At 41.1% G+C, this 20,900-nt stretch overlaps 1 protein-coding gene across 2 annotated transcripts in view; it reads right to left on the minus strand.

Moving 5' to 3' along the window:
• The window catches only part of LOC106573450 (semaphorin-3E), a 51,096-nt gene extending 40,931 nt beyond the window's left edge, over window positions 1-10,165 (minus strand). Inside the window, exon 1 of one of the 2 annotated variants that reach the window (XM_014148510.3) lies at window positions 9,148-10,165. In XM_014148510.3, coding sequence (XP_014003985.3) covers window positions 9,148-9,262 — 115 coding nt within the window. In that variant the 5' untranslated portion in view covers window positions 9,263-10,165. The remainder of the gene's footprint in view (window positions 1-9,147) is intronic. The other variant, XM_014148509.3, reaches the window with a different exon arrangement.
• Between the last annotated feature and the right edge of the window lie 10,735 nt (window positions 10,166-20,900).

Here is a 20,900-nt window from a genome sequence, read left to right on the forward strand (position 1 = left end):
GCAGCTCGTGGCTGTGTTACCCTTTGTAGTCTGTAATAGTTTGCAAGCCCTGCCACATCCAACGAGCATCAGAGCCGGTGTAGTAGGTTCCAATGTTAGTCCTGTATTGACTCTTTGCCTGTTTGATGGTTTCACCACATTTGACCACTTCCGTATTGAGCGAGTCACTGGTAATTCCTGCTTTAGTATTTGCTGTAAGAAGGAATAAAAAGGATGGAATTATGGTCAGATTTGCCAAATGGAGGCCAAGGGAGAGCTTTTTATGCGTCTCTGTGTGTGGAGTAAAGGTGGTTTAGAGTTTTTTTTTCCTCTGGTTGCACATGTGACATGCTGGTAGAAATAGGTGAAATGGATTTGTTTGCCTGCATTAAAGTCCCCGGCCAATAGGAGCGCCACTTCTGGATGAGCACTTTCTTGTTTGCTTATGGCCTTATACAGCTGGTTGAGTGCGGTCTTAGTGCAAGCATCGGTTTGTGGTGGTAAATAGACGGCTAAGAAAAATATAGATGAAAATTAGCTTTGTATATAACATTAGACATTACACACCAGCTGTTATTGACAAATAGACACACACCCCCGCCCCTTGTCTTACCAAACGTACATTTTATGTCCTGCCGATGCACGGAAAACCCAACCAGCTCTATATTATTTGCGTCGTCGTTCTGCCATGACTCGGTGAAAAATAACATAATACATATATTTTCGGTCAAAAGAGACGGTAGCAACATTATGTACAAAATAAGTTAAAAACAACATGAAAAAACGAACAAAATAGCACAGTTGGTTAGGAGCCTGTAAAACTGCAGTCATCCCATCCGGTGCCACTATACACAGATATCTCTTATATACCCTACCGGACAAAAGTTTTAGAACAGCTACTCATTCAAGGGCTTTTCTTTATTTTTACTATTATCTACATTGTAGAATAATAGTGAAGACCTGACAACTATGACATAACACATATGGAATCATGTAGTAACCAAAAAAGTGTTAAACAAATCAAAATATATTTTATGTTTGAGTTTCTTCAAATAGCCAAACTTTGCCTTGATGACAGCTGTGCACACTGTTGGCATTCTCTCAGCCAGCTTCATGAGGTAGTCACCTGGAATGCATTTCAAGTGCAGTCACAAAAATCATCAAGCGATATGATGAAACAGGCTCTCATGAGGACCGTCACAGGAATGGAAGACCCAGAGTTACCTCTGCTGCAGAGGATATGTTCATTAGAGTTACCAGCCTCAGAATTTGCAGCCCAAATAAATGCTTCACAGAGTTCAAGTAACAGCCACATCTTAACATCAACATTTCAGAGGAGACTGCGTGAATCAGGCCTTCATGGTCGAATTGCTGCAAAGAAACCACTACTAAAGGACACCATTAAGAAGAAGAGACTTGCTTGGGCCAAGAAACACGAGCAATGGACATTAGACCGGTGGAAATCTGTCGTTGGTCTGATGAGTCCAAATTTGAGATTATTGGTTCAAACCGCTAGGTGAACGGATGATTTCCACATGAGTGATTCCCACTGTGAAGCATGGATGATAATAAGAAGATGAGACATACTTTGGCCAAGAGACACGAGCAATGGACATTTGACCCGTGGAAATTTGTCCAAATTGGAGATTTTTGGTTCCAACCGAAGTATCTGTGATTTATTTAGATTTCAAGATACACTTAACCAGCATGGCTACCACAGCATTCTGCAGCAATACGCCATCCCATCTGGTTTGCTCTTTGTGGGACTATGATTTGTTATTCAACAAAACAATGACCCAACACACCTCCAGGCTGTGTAAGGGCTATTTTACCAAGAAGAAGAGCAATGCAGTGCTCCATCAGATGACCTGGTCTCCACAATCCCCCTACCTCAACCAAATTGAGAAGGTTTGGGATGAGTCGGACCGCAGAGTGAAGGAAAAGCAGCCAACAAGTGCTCAGCATATGTGGGAACTCCTTCAAGACTGTTGGTAAAGCATTACAGGTTAAACTTGTTGACGGAATGCCAAGAGTGTGCAAAGCTGTCATCAAGGCAAAGGGTGGGCGATTTGAAGAATCACAAATATAACACTTTTTTTGGTTACTACATGATTCCATATGTGTTATTTCATAGTTTTGATGTCTTCAATATTATTCTACAATGTAGAACATAGTAAAAATAAAGAAAAACCTTTGAATGAATAGGTGATCTAAAACTTTTGACTGGTAGTGTATATCTCTAAGATGTATATCTCTCACCTGCTGCACGTAACAGGTGCAAAAGGTGCAAGCAGATAGTGGATTAGAGACTATATATAAGAGTATCAAAAACGAACAATTCAAATGTCACATACAAAAGGAAAGAGACAACAATTTGGGCCACATTACAATATCAGAAGCAACAGATTATGTGACATTTAAATTGTCAATTTTTGATACTCTTATGCTATAGTCCTCGTTAATATGCATTGACTCCCCATTCGCCAGTCTCTAATCCCCTATCTGCTTGTACCTGTTGCGCCTGTTACGCACAGAAGGTTTGACTTAAGTACGTGTCTTCTTAATTTGTTTGTACAGCACTGATGAAGGTATGAGACCAAAACATACAGTATGCGCCGTTCCTTTTTTATATAGCACCTTTCACTTTTTGTATTATTTCAAGCATGGATTAAATTAATTCTATTGTTTTTGCATCTTGGCCTCCTTGCGTTATACATTTTCATGGTTTTTAGTGTCAGTACTTTATATTATATTGTCTGTATTTCCCCAGGTACTGATCTCAGAGGATGTGGGCCAGAGCAGTGTTGATGGAAAATTAGAAGGAAGTAGATGTTATTGCAGAGTACTGGATCAAAGACCAAACTGTGTGGTGGCCCCCAAATAAATATGACAAAGTAATAAATGATTGGTCCACACACTCTCTTAAATGGAAGTCATTCCAGCTTCTGAGGATAAAACTGACATCGGGTAAATGGAAGATACATTATACTTGAAAATGCAATAAGTGAAAACTGCTGGTTGTTAAAAATGGCTGTGCAATTGTTCGAAACCTCACCCCACCATTCAGAATCAAAACAGCAATGTGAAGATGTCAATCCCCAAAGCCAGTGAAGTGGAGATCCCCAAGAGAAACAGAAAGATAAGTACATTACAGTTATTTGTAATGGGTATGTTTAAACACACATTGACAGTTTGTGTAAATTCAATTTGCTTGGCATGGTTTTTATTCTGTATCTTTTTTTATTCTGTATCTTTTTATTCTGTTGTGTTTAGAATCCCATGAGGAATGTACTCTCCCACCACCAGCAACTACCGCCTCCAAGTTACAGTGCGTAAGTATGGTAGCCTGCAATGCTGATTACTAATCAACCACTTGTCCCTAAACCCTAGCCACTGAACAACCGTCTTGCCTTTTGATTGACTGGGAGGATATTTTACCGCATTACTTTAACTGATCCTTTCAAATCTACAAGCGTGTGTGGAAGCCTCAACCCAGACAGAATCACTCAATTTTTCACCATTGTTAGTGTTGTGAAACAAATGTGAAACTGAGCTGACATCCATCTGGATCACCAGGCTAGGGGGTAGGGGCTTGGGAGGTTAACTCCCAAGCCCCTATTCTGTTGTAGAATTTTAGTTTAATGTTTGGTAATGTGTTTAGGTTTACTTTTTAAGTCTTCCACTTCAAAAAACCCATGACACATGTTTGTAGAAAAAGGCTGGATGGTATTTTACACTTGCATGTTTATTTTCAAGCAAAGGTCTACCCAAGCCCCCATCAAAATTTGCCCTGAAGAACCAGAACCTGTGCCACTGCTACCAAGAAGCAAAAGGCTAAAACGCAGCACAAGCCACCAAGTAATGACGGTGAGGACCAATCTTCACAATTTAAGCCAACTCCTTACTCTTGACCATTTTGTCTCAGAAAGCTATTCTAATTTTAAAAACAATTGGTGTGATGTCGTCCAAACTTTTCTTACAGCAAATTCTCTTTGTCTCTCACATGGCTTAACCCTGGAGCATGAGGGCTTGGTCTCCTTCTGACTTCTTAATTGTTGAATCCCCCTCACCAAATCGCTGCAAAGGATCAGACACTTTTCCTGTGACAGACGCAAGTATGAAACTCTCCATTTCAAATTTTGGTTGAAAGTTTGGTAAAATTAGATTGTGTTTAGTTTGCCTTACAAATTTGTGTAGAAAGATGCTGGACGTTATGTTACACTTGCATGTGTTATTTTTGTAGGCCAACCCAAGCCCCAACTAAAATCTGCTCCGACGCACCAGAAAGCCAGTGCCACTAAGAAGCAAAAGGCAAAAACCCCCTGCAAGCCACCAAGTATTGGTGGTGATGGGTTATGGCAAACTAAAACACCACACAAGCCACCAAGTGTGGGGATAGAGAAATGGCAAACTAAAACGCAGCGCAAGCCGCCAAGTGATTATAGTGAGAGGATCCATCACAACTTAAGCCAGCTGCCTTTTCTCATTCTTGACTGATGTATTTGGGGAAGGTATTCTAATTTAGCAAGAATTGCCATGATGTCCAATATTTTATTGCAGAGAATTTGAGCTTTCATGCTCCAGGGATATGTCCTGTGGGAGACTCTGCTTCTGCCTCTTCAGATGAGAGATCCCCCTCACCAAAGCGTTGCAAAGGATCAGACCCTTTTCCTACACCAGAAGCAAGTATGACACATTTCTTTTTAAACCATTTTTAATGATATTGAAATTAAGCTGTTTATACTTGGAAGTGAACAAATGTAAAACTACTTTGTTTCAGACTTTCAAGAGGCATATATCTCCTTTGTGAGATCCGTGACCTCTTAAAGACCGTCACCCTAGTCCGGTTGAGGAATTTAACTTCAACCTGAACGAAACGGAGGAAGATTTACTAAAGATGGAAGAGCAGCTAATGGAGAACGATTTTTGAAAATACATGGTGAGAAATTAAATGTTTCATTGGTATGAATTGAATGACATATTGCCATGTAGTACTGTATGTTAAAATCCTGTACATGTGTAATGCATTAGAGTCCTTTTGTAAAATTACATTTATCTCATAATAAATTATCTGAAAGCTGGGGGGAAAGACATCCCGGACTGGGTGAAGAGAGTAATGCACTGGTAAACTGTTACATATTTGTTACACTTTTAAATTAGGTCATGGTGTGTTGCTTGTGAAGTACCTATTTTGTGTTCTAGACTGAAACCAGACAAATGGCCTCATGTCAATGATGAATATGAAAGGAAACAAAGGGAAGAGGGCCTTTGAGGACTCCAACCTTTGCAGCGTCATTGTAGGTACAGTGGAATCCAAATCATGACATTTTACGACATTTGAATATCTTCTCTAGATAATATTTGTTTTCCCCCTTTACAGCAGATGTGAGTCTTGGCGAATCAAAGACTACAGAGGCAGGAATACTACAGCTGATGTCAACCTGCCTGAAATATACACCCGACCGCAAGGGGGGCAGTGCGAATGCCAATGAGTAAGGGGATGAAAATTAAAGGCATGAAAGCCTGTTCCGAAGCCTGTGACAGAAATCCATTTGGGGTCTTTTTTATTTATGTTTTTGCATTGTAAATCTATTTTGTGATGCAATACATTTTTTATTTCAACCATTCTTGACTTCGACACAGTTTTAACACGGACAAAGGTTTACCCAATGTTGTTCCAAGTTACTGCTCTAATTGTGTTACACAGAATGACAATAGCCAACAGTAGTATAAACCCTAAATCTGGAAGATACATTTTGCAGCATGAGTAGAAATGTATCGGGGTGCTTTTCAAGAGCATTCTGGTTGATACAGTTTGTTTTCCTATTCTTGACTCAGGCTATTATCCTTATGTAATGTAAAGAAGCCTACATCACAATGGCAACTACTCCTAATCATCTACTTAACACACTTCATGGATTGGTGTTAATCCCCGTTGAATTCATGGTGTGTTTTGGGTAAATCAGATCATAATGTGTTCTTAACCTCACACCTATATTTAAATGTAGTTGATTATTCCTCAAGTATAATAATCAACTTTTTACCGAAATAAAATAACTGTAGGCTGTCTTTTTCAGTGGGTGAATAAAGGTTGAAATCTCATTGATCAACATCTCAACTAAATATTACCCACATTTACACGTTCAAATGACATGGTATGCCCAGTGGGTTATTACTGTTATTGCTGTGGCGTTTATGATTGAACACATCAGCAAAGCCCAACACACAGCAAGGGTCTCTGTCAATATACCCGCATATCATGCTCCACTAACCAAACAAACTCTACTCTCTCCCGCCCTGTTGTTCTCCTTTCTCGCTTTTTCTCTCAATTTCTTCTCTCGCTCTTCTCCCTTTCCTTCCCTGCCTCCTGGCCTCATCTCTCTCTTCCTTCCTACCCTTCCTCTTATTTTCCCCTCACTTTTTCAATTATTCATGAACTTTCTACCTCTCATTTCATCCTCTCTCCATTCTCTTTCCTTCTCCATCTATATAATAAGGTAATTCAATGGGAGATTCTATCTAAGCCAGCGTGGTGATGAGGGAAAATATTGCTGTTAAAGACAAGCCATAGCCAGGCACAGTGAGCCCTCATAGCAGGGTGCTATGTGGATATACCACGCTGTTCGTTCCTGTTCCATGCCTCTGCCCCTTACACATATACAATTTATTGACCATAAAAATTCCACACGTACTCTCAACCATGGCCGACACCTTTTTTACGTGGAATTATATGTGTTACTGTTCCTATAGAATTTAAAGAAACCGTGGAGAGAGAAGAGATGTGTTTACTACAGACTGTTATTTACAAAGTCAGAGCCTCATAATCCCTAAAATATACTATTTAAATAAGCAGACGAGACAACACACACACAATGCACACACACATGCAGACACACGCACCAGTGCATACACACCACTATACCCTCAGGAGTATTCCCCTCTCTTAACCCACCGGTATAACAGTAGAGAAAGCCACATTGTGGAATGCCAACCACTGTGGTCTGAGGAAAAAAACAATCCTCTTTTCAACAACAAGAAGAACAAAAAAAAACACTCTAACATGAACCCAAGACAGTCAGGGAGAAAACACACACTTCACTAAACACACTTCACTATGCCATATCTGAGGTTAAAAACTCTGACATTGAGTCATCTTTATACTAATTGACAGTTTCTCACAGCAGAGACTGTGTAGGTCTTAGATAACAGTAGATAACGATACTCTACACACAGTATTAGTCAAAAGTTTGGACACACCTACTCATTGAAGGTTTTTTTAATTTTTAATTTATTTTGTACATTGTAGAATAATAGAATAAGACATCAAAACTATGAAATAACACATGGAATTATGTAGTAACTAAAAAAGTGTTAAACAAATAAAAATACATTTTATATTTGAGATTATCTAAAGTAGACTCCCTTTCCCTTGATGACAGCATTGCACACTCTTGGCATTCCCTCAACCAGCTTCTTGAAGTAGTCACCTGGAATGCATTTCAAATAACTGGTGTGCCTTGTTAAAAGTTCATTTGTGGAATTTCTTTCCTTCTTAATGCATTTGAGCCAATCAATTCTGTTGTGACAAGGTAGGGTTGGTATACAGAAGATAGCCCTATTTGGTAAAAGACCAAGTCCATATTATGACAAGAACAGCTCAAATAAGCAAAGAGAAACGACAGTCCATCATTACTTTAAGACATGAAGGTCAGTCAATGAGGAACATTTCAAGATTTTTTAAAGTTACTTCAAGCGCAGTCGCGAAAACCATCAAGCGCTATGATGAAACTGGCTCTCATGAGGACCGCCACAGGAAAGGAAGACACAGAGTTACCTCTGCTGCAGAGGATAAGTTTATTAGAGTTACCAGCCTCAGAAATTGCAGCCCAAAAAAATACTTCACGACCAACACATCTCAACATCAACTGTTAAGAGTAGACTGCGTGAACCAGGCCTTCATGGTTGAATTGCTGCAAATGAACCACTACTAAAGGACACCAATTATAAGAAAAGACTTGCTTGGGCCAAGAAACACGAGCAATGAACATTAGACCGGTGGAAATTTCTCCTTTGGTCTGATGAGTCCAAATTTGAGATTTTTGGTTCCAACCGCTGTGTCTTTGTGAGATGCAGAGTAGGTGAAATGATGATCTCTGCATGTGTGGTTCCCACTGTGAAGCGTGGACGAGGAGGTGTGATGGTGTGGCGGTGCTCTTTATTTAGAATTCAAGGCAAACTTAACCATCATGGCTACCACAGCATTCTGCAGCAATACGCCATCCCATCTGGTTTTCGCTTAGTAGGACTATCATTTATTTTTCAACAGGACAATGACCCAACACCTCCAGGCTGTTTAAGGGCTATTTGACCAAGAAGGAGAGCAATGCAGATGGAGTGCTGCATCAGATGACCTGGCCTCCACAATCACCCGACCTCAACCCAATTGAGAAGGTTTGGGATGAGTTGGACTGCAGAGTGAAGAAAAAGCAGCCAACAAGTGCTCAGCATATGTGGGAACTCCTTCAAGACTGTTAAAAAAGCATTCCAGGTGAAACTGGTTGAGAGAATGCCAAGAGTGTGCAAAGCTGTCATCAAGGCAAAGGGTGGCTACTTTGAAGAATCTCAAATATAAAATATATTTTGATTTGTTTAAGTTTTTTGGTTACTACATGATTCCATATGTGTTATTTCATAGTTTTGATGTCTTCACTATTATTCTATAATGTAGAAAATAGTAAAAATAAAGAAAGGCCCTTGAATGAGTAGGTGTGTCAAAACCTTTGACTGTTACTGTATACGGGCACACATGAGCAATTGAGGAGAGCAATACCTTATTTCTGCAGGTTGCATCATGTTTTCCCACTCTCTATAATTTGTTCCAATCAATATACACTATTGATCAGCTCGTCCCCACGGCAAATGGATGTCATGGAGCAATTGGAAAATGACTGTCGGAAAGTTCAGGGGTTGTGTAGAGGTGTCTACATGTCATATTTTCACTGGCACACCTGTCTGATTCTCAATGTACTATAACGTAGCTGGAACAAGAATGTTCGTTTCCATAAAGCATGCTTTGACTAGTTAGAACTTTAGTGTACATTGCATGGATATGTCATTAATGCTGATGCTTAGCCAATGTCTACACTCACTCCAGTGCCTGATGCCTACCTTTATGGGAGAGTCGTATCCTGGGGTAGACACTCTGGGCTGAGTGTGCTGATCTCCACAGGAAAACACACATCATCAGAAACACACTCCTCACACACTCCATCCTGACACACATACTCACAATCAATCACACACACACACAAACACACACACACACGGTCACTAAGCAGGGAGTAAGCCAATCCAGAGTGAATCAACACTCAAGTCCAAGGGAAGAGTAGGAAATATCCAACCGGGGGAGTCCAGGTTCAATGACAAGGGTCTGTTATATTGAATCAGATATGCAGTTTCATCCTCCAACTATCCTCTGTAGGAAAAGGCAGTAATCCAGTCTCTGACCACAGGTAACTCACAATCCACTGTGTCCTTCAACTGCACTCCTAAAGCCTGTACTGTTCTGTGTCAGTCTGTAGGGACTACTGCAGTCGTGTCACTCTTTATGAGGGAAGATCCTATACGACTACTATTTTCTGAATGAGAGGGTGTGAGGAATGCAGCTCTTCAAACCAACTGTTTCAGGCAAGGGAGAGAGCACTCCAGCTGTTACAGTCACGGCTGCATGACCACTGCTGTTCTCTGTCTGTCTGTCCAACTCTGTTTGTCTGTACAGTATCTCTTGTCCTTCTTGTCATAGGGATGTTGTATCTTCTTTCTGTCTGAGCAAATGAAGGAAAACGTATACTGCTGCTAATCCTTCCAAAGTGTTGATGTAAGTTTTATCCTTCTGCCTAAGGCAGAACTGCAGTATCCTCAGCTTGTTTTCTTTCAGGATCCAACAGAGGCGGTGTCTTTCTGGCTGCTAGCCTAGGAGACGCAGTAGAGGCAGAGAGGAAAGGGAGACTCGTGCCCGACGTGTGGTCTCTGCTCTGAGAGGGAGGAGATGGTCTCCCTCATGTTCTCTCTCTCTTTCTCGTGTTCTCTCTTCGCTCTCTCGCTCGCTCTCTCTCTCTCTCTCTTCTCACTGAACAGGCAGGGATTATCCAAACAACTGTGCTTACTAGTGTGAACTGCTTCCACTGCTCAGAACAGAGGATACATACCAGAATGTGTGTGTGTCATTCATTCCTTCTCCTGCTCATGGCTGACTTTTGACCCCGGCTAATGAGAAGAAATATCTCTCTACCATTAACCACCCCCCACCCCCCTCCCCTCTCTGACAGCTGAAGTGCAGTCTGCTGTGTGTCTCTAAGGGTCAGCCTCTCCCCCACACACTCCAAGAAATACTGCCCTTCTCCACGCCGCAGAGCACCACACAGCGCAGCCGTCCACCTTTCTCTTCCTCTCTTCCCTCTATCCCTGTCCTCCTCCACTCCTTACTCAATCCTCTACCACCCTTCTCCTGCAGCATTAACATGGACCAGAGACAAAGTTTATCCAGCCTTTTAAGTTTCTTCCTTTTATTTTCTCTCCCTTTCTTTTGTCCTCTATGTCCCGTATTTCTCACTCTTCATTTTCTTGATATAAAAAATTGTACTCTCACTTGCCACTTTCCTTCTCTCCTGCTATCTCCATTGTATCTCTTGTATTTCCCCTTCCTCTCTCATTCCCTCCCTTCTCTCTCATCTGTCTGAGGCCCTGTTATGTGTGTACTCTTCTCCAGAAGATCCTGCTGTTACGGACTGTTCCTTCTCCAGAGGGGGGGGGGGTGTGTGTGTGTGTGTGTGTGTGTGTGTGTGTGTGTGTGTGTGCAGCCTGTAACAGATATTGTCAACACTCCTTAGTATGTTTATAAAACTGTAACATTGAACAAAGCTATAGCTCTTTGGAGTCCACTTTCCTTCAGGTGTTTTCTCTCTTTACATTTTCTTCAAAGAGACATTAATTTCTCTGATTATCTTCAGTCTTTAGTATATGTAAAGACAAGATTAAATCAAGAATCGTCTGATAGGTGACAATATTACTTGTGAATTACATATGCTGTTTTAGGCTGAGTTTCTGTACAGCACTTTGTGACATCAGCTGATGTAAGAAGGGCTTTATTGTAACGACCGTCCAAAGGAGTAGACCAAGGTGCAGCGTGGTGAGTGTTCATCTTATTATTTATTATAAATCAGAACACTGAAACAAAATCATAAACAAACGACCGTCACGTCTTGCAGGCTACAACAAGCAGTACAAAAAAAATAATAAGATCCCACAACTACAGGTGGGGGAAAGGCTGCCTAAGTATGATTCCTAATCAGAGACAACGATAGACAGCTGCCTCTGATTAGGAACCATACTCGGCTCAACACAAAGAAATAGACACCATAGAATGCCCACCCCACACCCTGACCTAACCACATGGAGAAACAAACCGTCTCTCTCAGGTCAGGGCGTGACATTTATAAATACATTTGATTGATTGATATTATCATTTACATATTACATTTACATTTAAGTCATTTAGCAGACGCTCTTATCCAGAGCGACTTACAAATTGGTGCATTCACCTTATGATATCCAGTGGAACAACCACTTTACAATAGTGCATCTAAATCTTTTAAGGGGGGGGGGGGGGTTTAGAAGGATTACTTTATCCTATCCTAGGTATTCCTTAAAGAGGTGGGGTTTCAGGTGTCTCCGGAAGGTGGTGATTGACTCCGCTGTCCTGGCGTCGTGAGGGAGCTTGTTCCACCATTGGGGTGCCAGAGCAGCGAACAGTTTTGACTGGGCTGAGCGGGAACTGTGCTTCCTCAGAGGTAGGGAGGCGAGCAGGCCAGAGGTGGATGAACGGAGTGCCCTTGTTTGGGTGTAGGGCCTGATCAGAGCCTGAAGGTACGGGGGTGCCGTTCCCTTCACAGCTCCGTAGGCAATCACCATGGTCTTGTAGCGGATGCGAGCTTCAACTGGAAGCCAGTGGAGAGAGCGGAGGAGCGGGGTGACGTGAGAGAACTTGGGAAGGTTGAACACCAGACGGGCTGCGGCGTTCTGGATGAGTTGTAGGGGTTTAATGGCACAGGCAGGGAGCCCAGCCAACAGCGAGTTGCAGTAATCCAGACGGGAGATGACAAGTGCCTGGATTAGGACCTGCGCCGCTTCCTGTGTGAGGCAGGGTCGTACTCTGCGAATGTTGTAGAGCATGAACCTACAGGATCGGGTCACCGCCTTGATGTTAGTGGAGAACGACAGGGTGTTGTCCAGGATCACGCCAAGGTTCTTAGCACTCTGGGAGGAGGACACAAGGGAGTTGTCAACCGTGATGGCGAGATCATGGAACGGGCAGTCCTTCCCCGGGAGGAAGAGCAGCTCCGTCTTGCCGAGGTTCAGCTTGAGGTGGTGATCCGTCATCCACACTGATATGTCTGACAGACATGCAGAGATGCGATTCGCCGCCTGGTTATCAGAAGGGGGAAAGGAGAAGATTAATTGTGTGTCGTCTGCATAGCAATGATAGGAGAGACCATGTGAGGATATGACAGAGCCAAGTGACTTGGTGTATAGCGAGAATAGGAGAGGGCCTAGAACAGAGCCCTGGGGGACACCAGTGATGAGAGCGCATGGTGCGGAGACAGATTCTCGCCACGCCACCTGGTAGGAGCGACCTGTCAGGTAGGACGCAATCCAAGCGTGGGCCGCGCCGGAGATGCCCAACCCGGAGAGGGTGGAGAGGAGGATCTGATGGTTCACAGTATCAAAGACAGCAGATAGCATTACAATCATGATTGCATTTGCTGTCACTTTTGATAATGGTGTTTTCCGTTAATGGAACATTTGCGCTTATACCCTACTACCATGTCCGTATTGCTGCGTGTCACATCTACTACCACTCCTCCCCTCTGGCGTTAGACGTCGCCGGTTTACTAAGCACCGGTCCTGGCATTCATCATTATGCGCACCTGCGCTTCATCATTAGGCACACCTGGACTCCATCACTTCACTGATTACCTCCCCTATATCTGTCACTTCCTTAGTCAATACTGCCTGGGGAATGGAACTATGTGTTTAATTTCTGTACGCTAACTGTGTTTCTTGTTTTGGTCCATTTATTATTAAACTCACCACCTGCACTTGCTTCCCGACTCCCAGCGTCAACGTGAAGAAATAGCCTAATAGTGTATCAACATTTTAGGTTAAACGTTCCGATCTGTTGTTTATTTTAATTGAACCTTTATTTAACTAGGCAAGTCAGTTAAGAACAAATTCTTAGTTACAATGACAGCCTACCCCGGCCAAACCCAGATGACGCTGGGCCAAGTGTGTGCCGCCCTATAGGGCTCCCAATCACAGCCGGATGTGATTCAGCCTGGATTCGAACCAAAGACTGTAGTGACACCTCTTGTGCTGAGATGCAGTGCCTTAGACTGCGGTGCCACTCGGGAGCCCAACTTTTTTTTTATGCTAGTGGTTGTATTAATTTGGGATCTATCGCATCCGACAACTGTCCCAGACTATGTTTGGAATATTTATTTCTCGCACACAATAGAAGAGGTGGACTTTTGTACTAAAGGGTTAGTACTTTTGCTGTTCGTTAGGCTTTCTCATCTTGTTGGCTGATGAAAAGTAAATGTGGACAGTTCTTCCAATATGTTCAATATGCAGCTCAGAATTGGATTAGGGCGCGTGCAGTTGCATCCCCGATGTTTCTGACTTGTAGCCTGTGAGAAAGACCCGATCATCTGACAGAGAACCATGTGAGTGAGAGATACTTAGGACTGCACAGCACACTCAGGAAGAAGGGCACAAAGCAACACTCCGGACGGCAAAAGGCATGGATTTTTTTTTAGGGTGCATTACCGCCACAAAGGGGATGCCGCCGTGGAATTCGAGGCATTATCAAGTGCTTGTAAAATTGTGAATTAGAGACTATTGGAGTGTGTACAGCCTGCGCAAAACACAAAGTAGAGCACATGCCTTTCAAGCGACTATTTACAAATCATCAGACTGTCATCATGCAGCCTTACAATGCATTAAAAATCCAAACATATAGCCCAACGTTTGTAGAACAACTAAAGTTACATTAATAACTCTAAATTAAGCATATAGGAGTACCTGTTTCTTTCTTAAAAATCTCTTTTAGCACACGAAACGCTATCGGGCAACTATAACAATATCCGGTGAAATTGCAGAGAGCGAAATTCAAAATACAAAGTATCGTAATATTAAACATTCATGAAAATACAAGTGTCATACATCATTTAAAAGCTTAACTTCCTGTTAATCCAACCGCGTTGTCAGATTTCAAAAAGGCTTTATGGCGAAAGCATACCATGCGATTATCTGAGGACAGCGACCCACACCAAAATACTTTTTCAACCAGCACAAATAGTGATTAAATAAATCACTTACCTTTGAAGATCTTCCTCTGTTTGCAATCCCAAGGGTCCCAGCTACACAATAAATGGTTGTTTTGTTTGATAAGGTCTTTCTTTATATCCAAAAAAGTATGTTTAGTTGGCGCCAATGATCTCAGTAATCCACTCGTTCAACATGCATACAAACGAATCCAAAAAGTTACCGGTAAAGTTCGTCCAAACAAGTCAAACGATGTTTCTAATTAATCCTCAGGTAATCTAATATCTAAACAAACAATAATATGAAGAATAGACGGAGAATAGAATGTTCAATAGAGAAGATGAATAACGAAGATCACGCACCTCATTCACGCGCCAACAAGACTACTTTTCTAATGAGAGACACCTTGTAGTTCTTCCAACTACTTGCTCATTTTTCAAAAAACAAGCCTGAAACCCTTTCTAAAGACTTGACATCTAGTGGAAGCCATAGGAACTGCAATCTGGGTCCTATCTATTTGTATTTCCCATAGGCTACCACTGAAATGGCCTGTGACGTAAAAAAAAAACGAATTCCCAGATGGATTTTCCTTGGGTTTTCACCTGCCATATCAGTTATGTTATACTCACAGACATTATTTTAACAGTTTTAGAAACTTCAGAGTGTTTTCTATCCAAAAATATGCACATCCTAGCTTCTGGGCCTGAGTAACAGGCAGTTTACTTTGGGAACATCAGTCATCCGAAATTCCGAACAAAAACCAGTCTCCAAAACAGATTAACCCAGATTAACCGCACAACACAGAATTGCCGCATGTGCGCACTCCCTCAAATCGTTTGGAGAAAATATTTATATTTTATTCTGCTTTGTTCAATTGTAGTCTTCGCACTATTAAATAATATAAAATAACAGAATTATAAGCAAATCTTGTCTGCTAAATGAACTAGTGTAGCCCACAGGCATTTGGCATAGCCACATCAGGACTTACAGTTTTTCTCAATTGCTAAAACACTAAAACCCATTGGCTGAACAAAGTTCTCAGTTGCCTGGTCTCATTTAGCTAATTATGCAGTCTGTTGTCAATACCTTAAACCATTTCACATGGTAAAACAGAATTTGCAGATTTCACTTAGACTTTTCAGCAAAACTCTAAACACATTCTCATTCTCAAAACACATTCTGCACTCTAATGCACATGTCATCCATACTGGTAAACACAAGTGGCAACAATCAAATACAAATAGAGAACACATGTCATTGATTGAACACAACCACTCAAAATTGATTTAACCTGTTTCAAATGATGTGATACAACCAATATAAGCCAGTTCAGAGAGCAAACAGGTTGTTGAAGGTGGGAAGGAGAAAGTCTGAGAATGGATAGAAGAAACAATGTGAGAGGACGAGGACGAGTGCGTATGCGAGGTGGGTGACGAGGAGGAAGAGGAGGAGGAGGGCGAGGAAGAGGAAGACAAAGAGTGGAAATATCTGATGAAATTCGAGCAACAGTTATAGACCATGTTCTTGTCCATGGACTGACAATGAGGGAAGCAGGACTTGCAATAATGCAATACGACTCAGAGAAATCCAGGAACGAGTGATACAAGACAACACACACTTCCAGGGAATCGACAGTGTGAGCATTTCCACAATTGACCGTGTCCTCCATCGTAACAGGATGCGAATGAAACAAGTATACAGAGTACCTTTTGAGCGCAACTCACCAAGGGTGAAAGAACTGCGAAGTCAGTATGTGCAAGTAAGTGTACATTCAGAAAAAGGTTGTCTACAGTACTAACACATACTATGTGAATGATATTACTCTTCAGTACATACAATGTATGTGAATCAGAAGTGCATACAGTAGGCCTAATTGTACTCTACAGTATAGCACTGTCTCTGTACGACTTACAAAATCCTACATACAGTACATTGTATTTCTATGCAGACAATATTTTAATTGGAATCCTTGGACAGACCCCATGAGTTCATCTTTGTCGATGAAGCAGGCTTCAATCTAACAAAGAGGAGAAGGAGAGGCCAAAACATGATTGGACAGCGGGCCATTGTTGAAGTCCCTAGTCAACGAGGTGGCAATGTCACAATCTGTGCTGCTATCAGCAACCATGGTGTTCTACATCACCATGTTACACTCGGGCCATATAACACCCAGCACCTTCTAAGGTTTATTGCCAATCTAAGAGATATTTTATTTGAGCAGCAGGTTCAAGAGCAGCAGGGTCAAGAGCTAAATGAGAATCCCATTCCCACCTATGTGATAGTGTGGGACAATGTCAGTTTCCACCGAGCTGCTCAGGTAAGGGAATGGTTTAACCTCTTGGGGCTAGGTGGGACGCTAGCGTGCCACCTGTGGTGCACTCCATCAACAGCAGGTGCATTTCAAGAGCGGCAAATTTGAATCCAAATAAATGTCAAAATTCAAATTTTTCAAAAATACAACTATGTTACACCATTTGAAAGATAAACATCTCCTTAATCTAACCACGTTTTACGATTTCAAAAAGGTTTTACGGCGAAAGCATAAATTTAGAGTATGTTAGGACAGTACATTTACAAGAGTTGTGTGTAATGTTTTGTCAAGTCAAAGACAGGGTCACCAAAACCATAAAACCAGCTAAAATGATACACTAACCTTTTACAATCTCCATCAGATGACACTCCTAGGACATTATGTTAGACAATGCATGCATTTTTAGTTCTATCAAGTTCATATTTATATACAAAAACAGCGTTTTACTATGGCATTGATGTTGAGGAAATCGTTTCCCTCCAATAACCGGCAGTCAAGTCAGCGTCACAAATTAAATAATTAAAATTAGAAAACATTGGTAAAATATTATATTGTCATTTAAAGAATTATAGATTTACATCTTTTGAACGCAATCAACTTGCCAGATTTAAAAATAACCTTACTGGGAAATCACACTTTGCAATAATCTGAGCACTGTGCCCAGAAAAATACGCGTTGCGATACAGACTAGACGTCATGTTGGGGAGATCTAAAATCGAAAATACTATGTAAATAATCCATTACCTTTGATTCTCTTCATCAGATGTCACTTCCAGGTATCACAGGTCCATAACGAATGTAGTTTTGTTCAAAAAAGCTCATCATTTATGTCCAAAAATCTCCGTCTCGTTAGCACATGATGTAAGCCAGCCGGACTTCTCGTCATGAACGAGGGGAAAAAATATATTTCCGTTCGTTCAAACATGTCAAACGTTGTATAGCATAAATCATTAGGGCCTTTTTTAACCAGAACATGAATAATATTCAAGGTGGACGAATGCATAGCCTTTTATAACGTATTGGAACGAGGGTACCCAACATGAAGTAGCGCGCCAGGTGTCTAATGGGACATCACCGTTCCATGGCTCTTGTTCGGTCAGATCTCCCTCCAGAAGACTCAAAACACTTTGTAAAGGCTGGTGACATCTAGTGGAAGCAATAGGAAGTGCCAAAATATTCCTAAACCCCTGTGTTTTTCAATGGGAGAGGTTTAAAGTCAATACAACACATCAGGTATCCACTTCCTGTCAGAAAATGTCTCAGGGTTTTGCCTGCCAAATGAGTTCTGTTATACTCACAGACACCATTCAAACAGTTTTGGAAACTTTAGAGTGTTTTCTATCCATATATAATAAGTATATGCATATTCTAGTTACTGGGTAGGATTAGTAACCAGATTAAATCGGGTACATTTTTTTTATCCAGACGTGCAAATGCTGCCCCCTAGACCCAACAGGTTAACATCAATGGGCAGTTTATGAACTTGTACCTCCCTCCATACTCGCCTTTCCTGAATCCGATTGAGGAGTTTTTCTCCTCTTGGAGATGGAAAGTGTATGATAGACAACCCTACACCAGAGTAAATCTGCTGCAAGCCATGGATTTAGCCTGTGGTGATATAGGTGAGGAATCATGTCAGGGCTGGATACGGCACACAAGAGGCTTCTTCCCCCGTTGCCTCGGGAGGTACAATGTTGCTTGTGATGTCGACGAAGTGCTCTGGCCTGACCCAGCCCAAAGACAAGAAGAAGCACATTGATCACGTTTACTCCTTTGATTTTTGTCCCTTTTAGAATTGTATACTGTAGTACAGTGCATTGTAGGCTGTATACTGTACAATGGACAAATTGTATGGCCCTGAACATTGTGCTTTCCATTTATTAACAGTACTGACTGCTCAATAGATTTTGACTGGTTGCAGGTTCATATCAACAAAGAACAAGAATTACAGTATCACAGACACAAAGGACAAGTTTGTGAGATGCAGGGTACAGTACTGTAAAAATAGGGGTACAAGGAGGAAGAACAAAAAACAAAATTGCAAAGAGCAAAGCAGAGTAGTAATTTCTGATCAATTTTGAGCTACTATGATAGAACATGTTTTCGTTCGTCAAAAGAGAATGACGGAAAAATATAAATATTTTTTTTTACATAAAAAAATGTACTTCTCCCTGAGAATTGTATGTTTTGAACAATGTGTTTTCTGTTTTTCGGTGTATTGTTTACAGACTGCTTGAGAGTGTATATCATTTTGATCACTTTGTTTATGATTTGAGAGCAGTGTTTGTTTTGAACACAGGTAAAACTGTTTTGAGGCGAATGTTTCATTTTGCCTGTCTGGAGTCAGAGGTTATGTAAATAGCGCTTGAAGATTAGGTTTTGTGTGTAATGTTTTCAGGAAATGGAGCAAGGTTTCAGAAATTGTGTTTTAACAATTGAGAAAAACTGTAACATACAGTAAGGACAACTCAAGAATAATGCTATTCTTTTCTACTGAAATAGACTATATTTTCTTCATATCATGCTTCTTTAGACTTGTCTAAAATAAATAATGCATTTATTGTGAAGGTGTAGGCTATATTACATGGATTTAATATACTTTTTTAAATGGCTTGTAGGCTGTGTGTGGAAGCCAGGAAATGTTAAATGTGTTTATGATCATTAACGGTCAATTACCGTGAAACCGACAGTTATTTAGCTATCAGAGCAGCTCCCAGATCACTGCACCTGTACATAGCCCATCTATAATTTAGCCCAAACTACTACCCCTACTGTATTTATTTATTTTATTTATTATTTTGCTCCTTTGCACCATATTATTTATATTTTAACTTTGAACTTTCTTCAAATTATAAATCTACCATTCCAGTGTTTTACATGCTATTCTTTATTTACTTTGCCACCATGGCCTTTTTTGCCTTTACCTCCCTTATCTCACATCATTTGCTCACATTGTATATAGTCTTATTTTTGTCTACTGTATCATTGATTGTATGTTGTTTTACTCCATGTGTAACTCTGTGTTTTTGTATGTTGTCGAACTGCTTTGCTTTATCTTGGCCAGGTCGCAATTGTAAATGAGAACTTGTTCTCAACTTGCCTACCTGGTTAAATAAAGGTGAAATAAATAAAATAAATACATTTGCTTGACAAACACCGTCTGGCAAAATGTTGAGACCACCATAGCCCTACTCATGACCATTGATGTCATATTCCTCTAATTACAGCCCTTCACACATAGGTATATTGATTTCCTTACACATTATGTGCAAGATAAGTGTAAAAGGCAGGAAATAGGACCGCATCTCAAAAGAGACCAATCACTTGCTTCATAAATTAATAGAGAAAGAGGTCGTTAGAGAAAGAGAGAGAGAACAAGAGCGAGAGATGAGAAAGAGGTCGTTAGAGGGAGAGAACAAGAGCGAGAGAGAGAAATTGATGGAGTGCAAGCGGTTGACAGATATTTAGTATCCATCAGCATGTGACAGATTCTTTGAATGTTTACTTTAGGGACAGACAGAGAGGATCATGGTCCATAGAGGCAGCTGTCCTCCCAGAGGTCTGATGACTCTACCTCCCAAGCTGCACCTGTTAACTGGCAGAACACAATAGAGCTCTCATTACACACACACACATGAATCCTAGAGCCGACTAAGTGAAATATCTGTTGATGTGCCCTTGAGCAAGGCACTTAACCCTACTTGCTCCTGTAAATTGCTCTGGATAAGAGTGCCTGCTAAATTACTAAAATGTAAATGTAAAAATGTTATAAATCATCATCTGTTGTGGAGGAGGTGAGTGGAATGGCCACCAAATTATTGTCCACATTTGAAATCACTTTTCTGTGAATCTTCTTATTATACTCCTCAGTAGTGATCATTCAGATATCTAACATTGGCATTCATAGTATACACCCTTTCATTCCTCCTTCTTTCTCTACCAGCTGTCTGCCCTCGATCTCTCATGAATGATCTCCTTACCCCTCTCTCTTTCCCTGTTTCTCTTTCTCACGTGGGACTAAGGGGAGTGAGGAGTCTGTGTGATTATACTGTAGGCAGTGTTGTTTTCCAACATTCCTTTATTTACCTAGAATCAGGAATCAGGCAAAAGCTGGCGAGGAGGTGGGTTTGGACATATTTCGATATAGGTATTCTGAAGTCTGGAAATATTTAAAACATTTGATCTTGACATATTTCACTGTTTTCCATTCATGACCAAACATTTCACT

Source organism: Salmo salar, chromosome 16, assembly GCF_965601325.2.
Source record: "Salmo salar chromosome 16, fSalSal1, whole genome shotgun sequence".
NCBI lineage: Eukaryota > Metazoa > Chordata > Actinopteri > Salmoniformes > Salmonidae > Salmo > Salmo salar.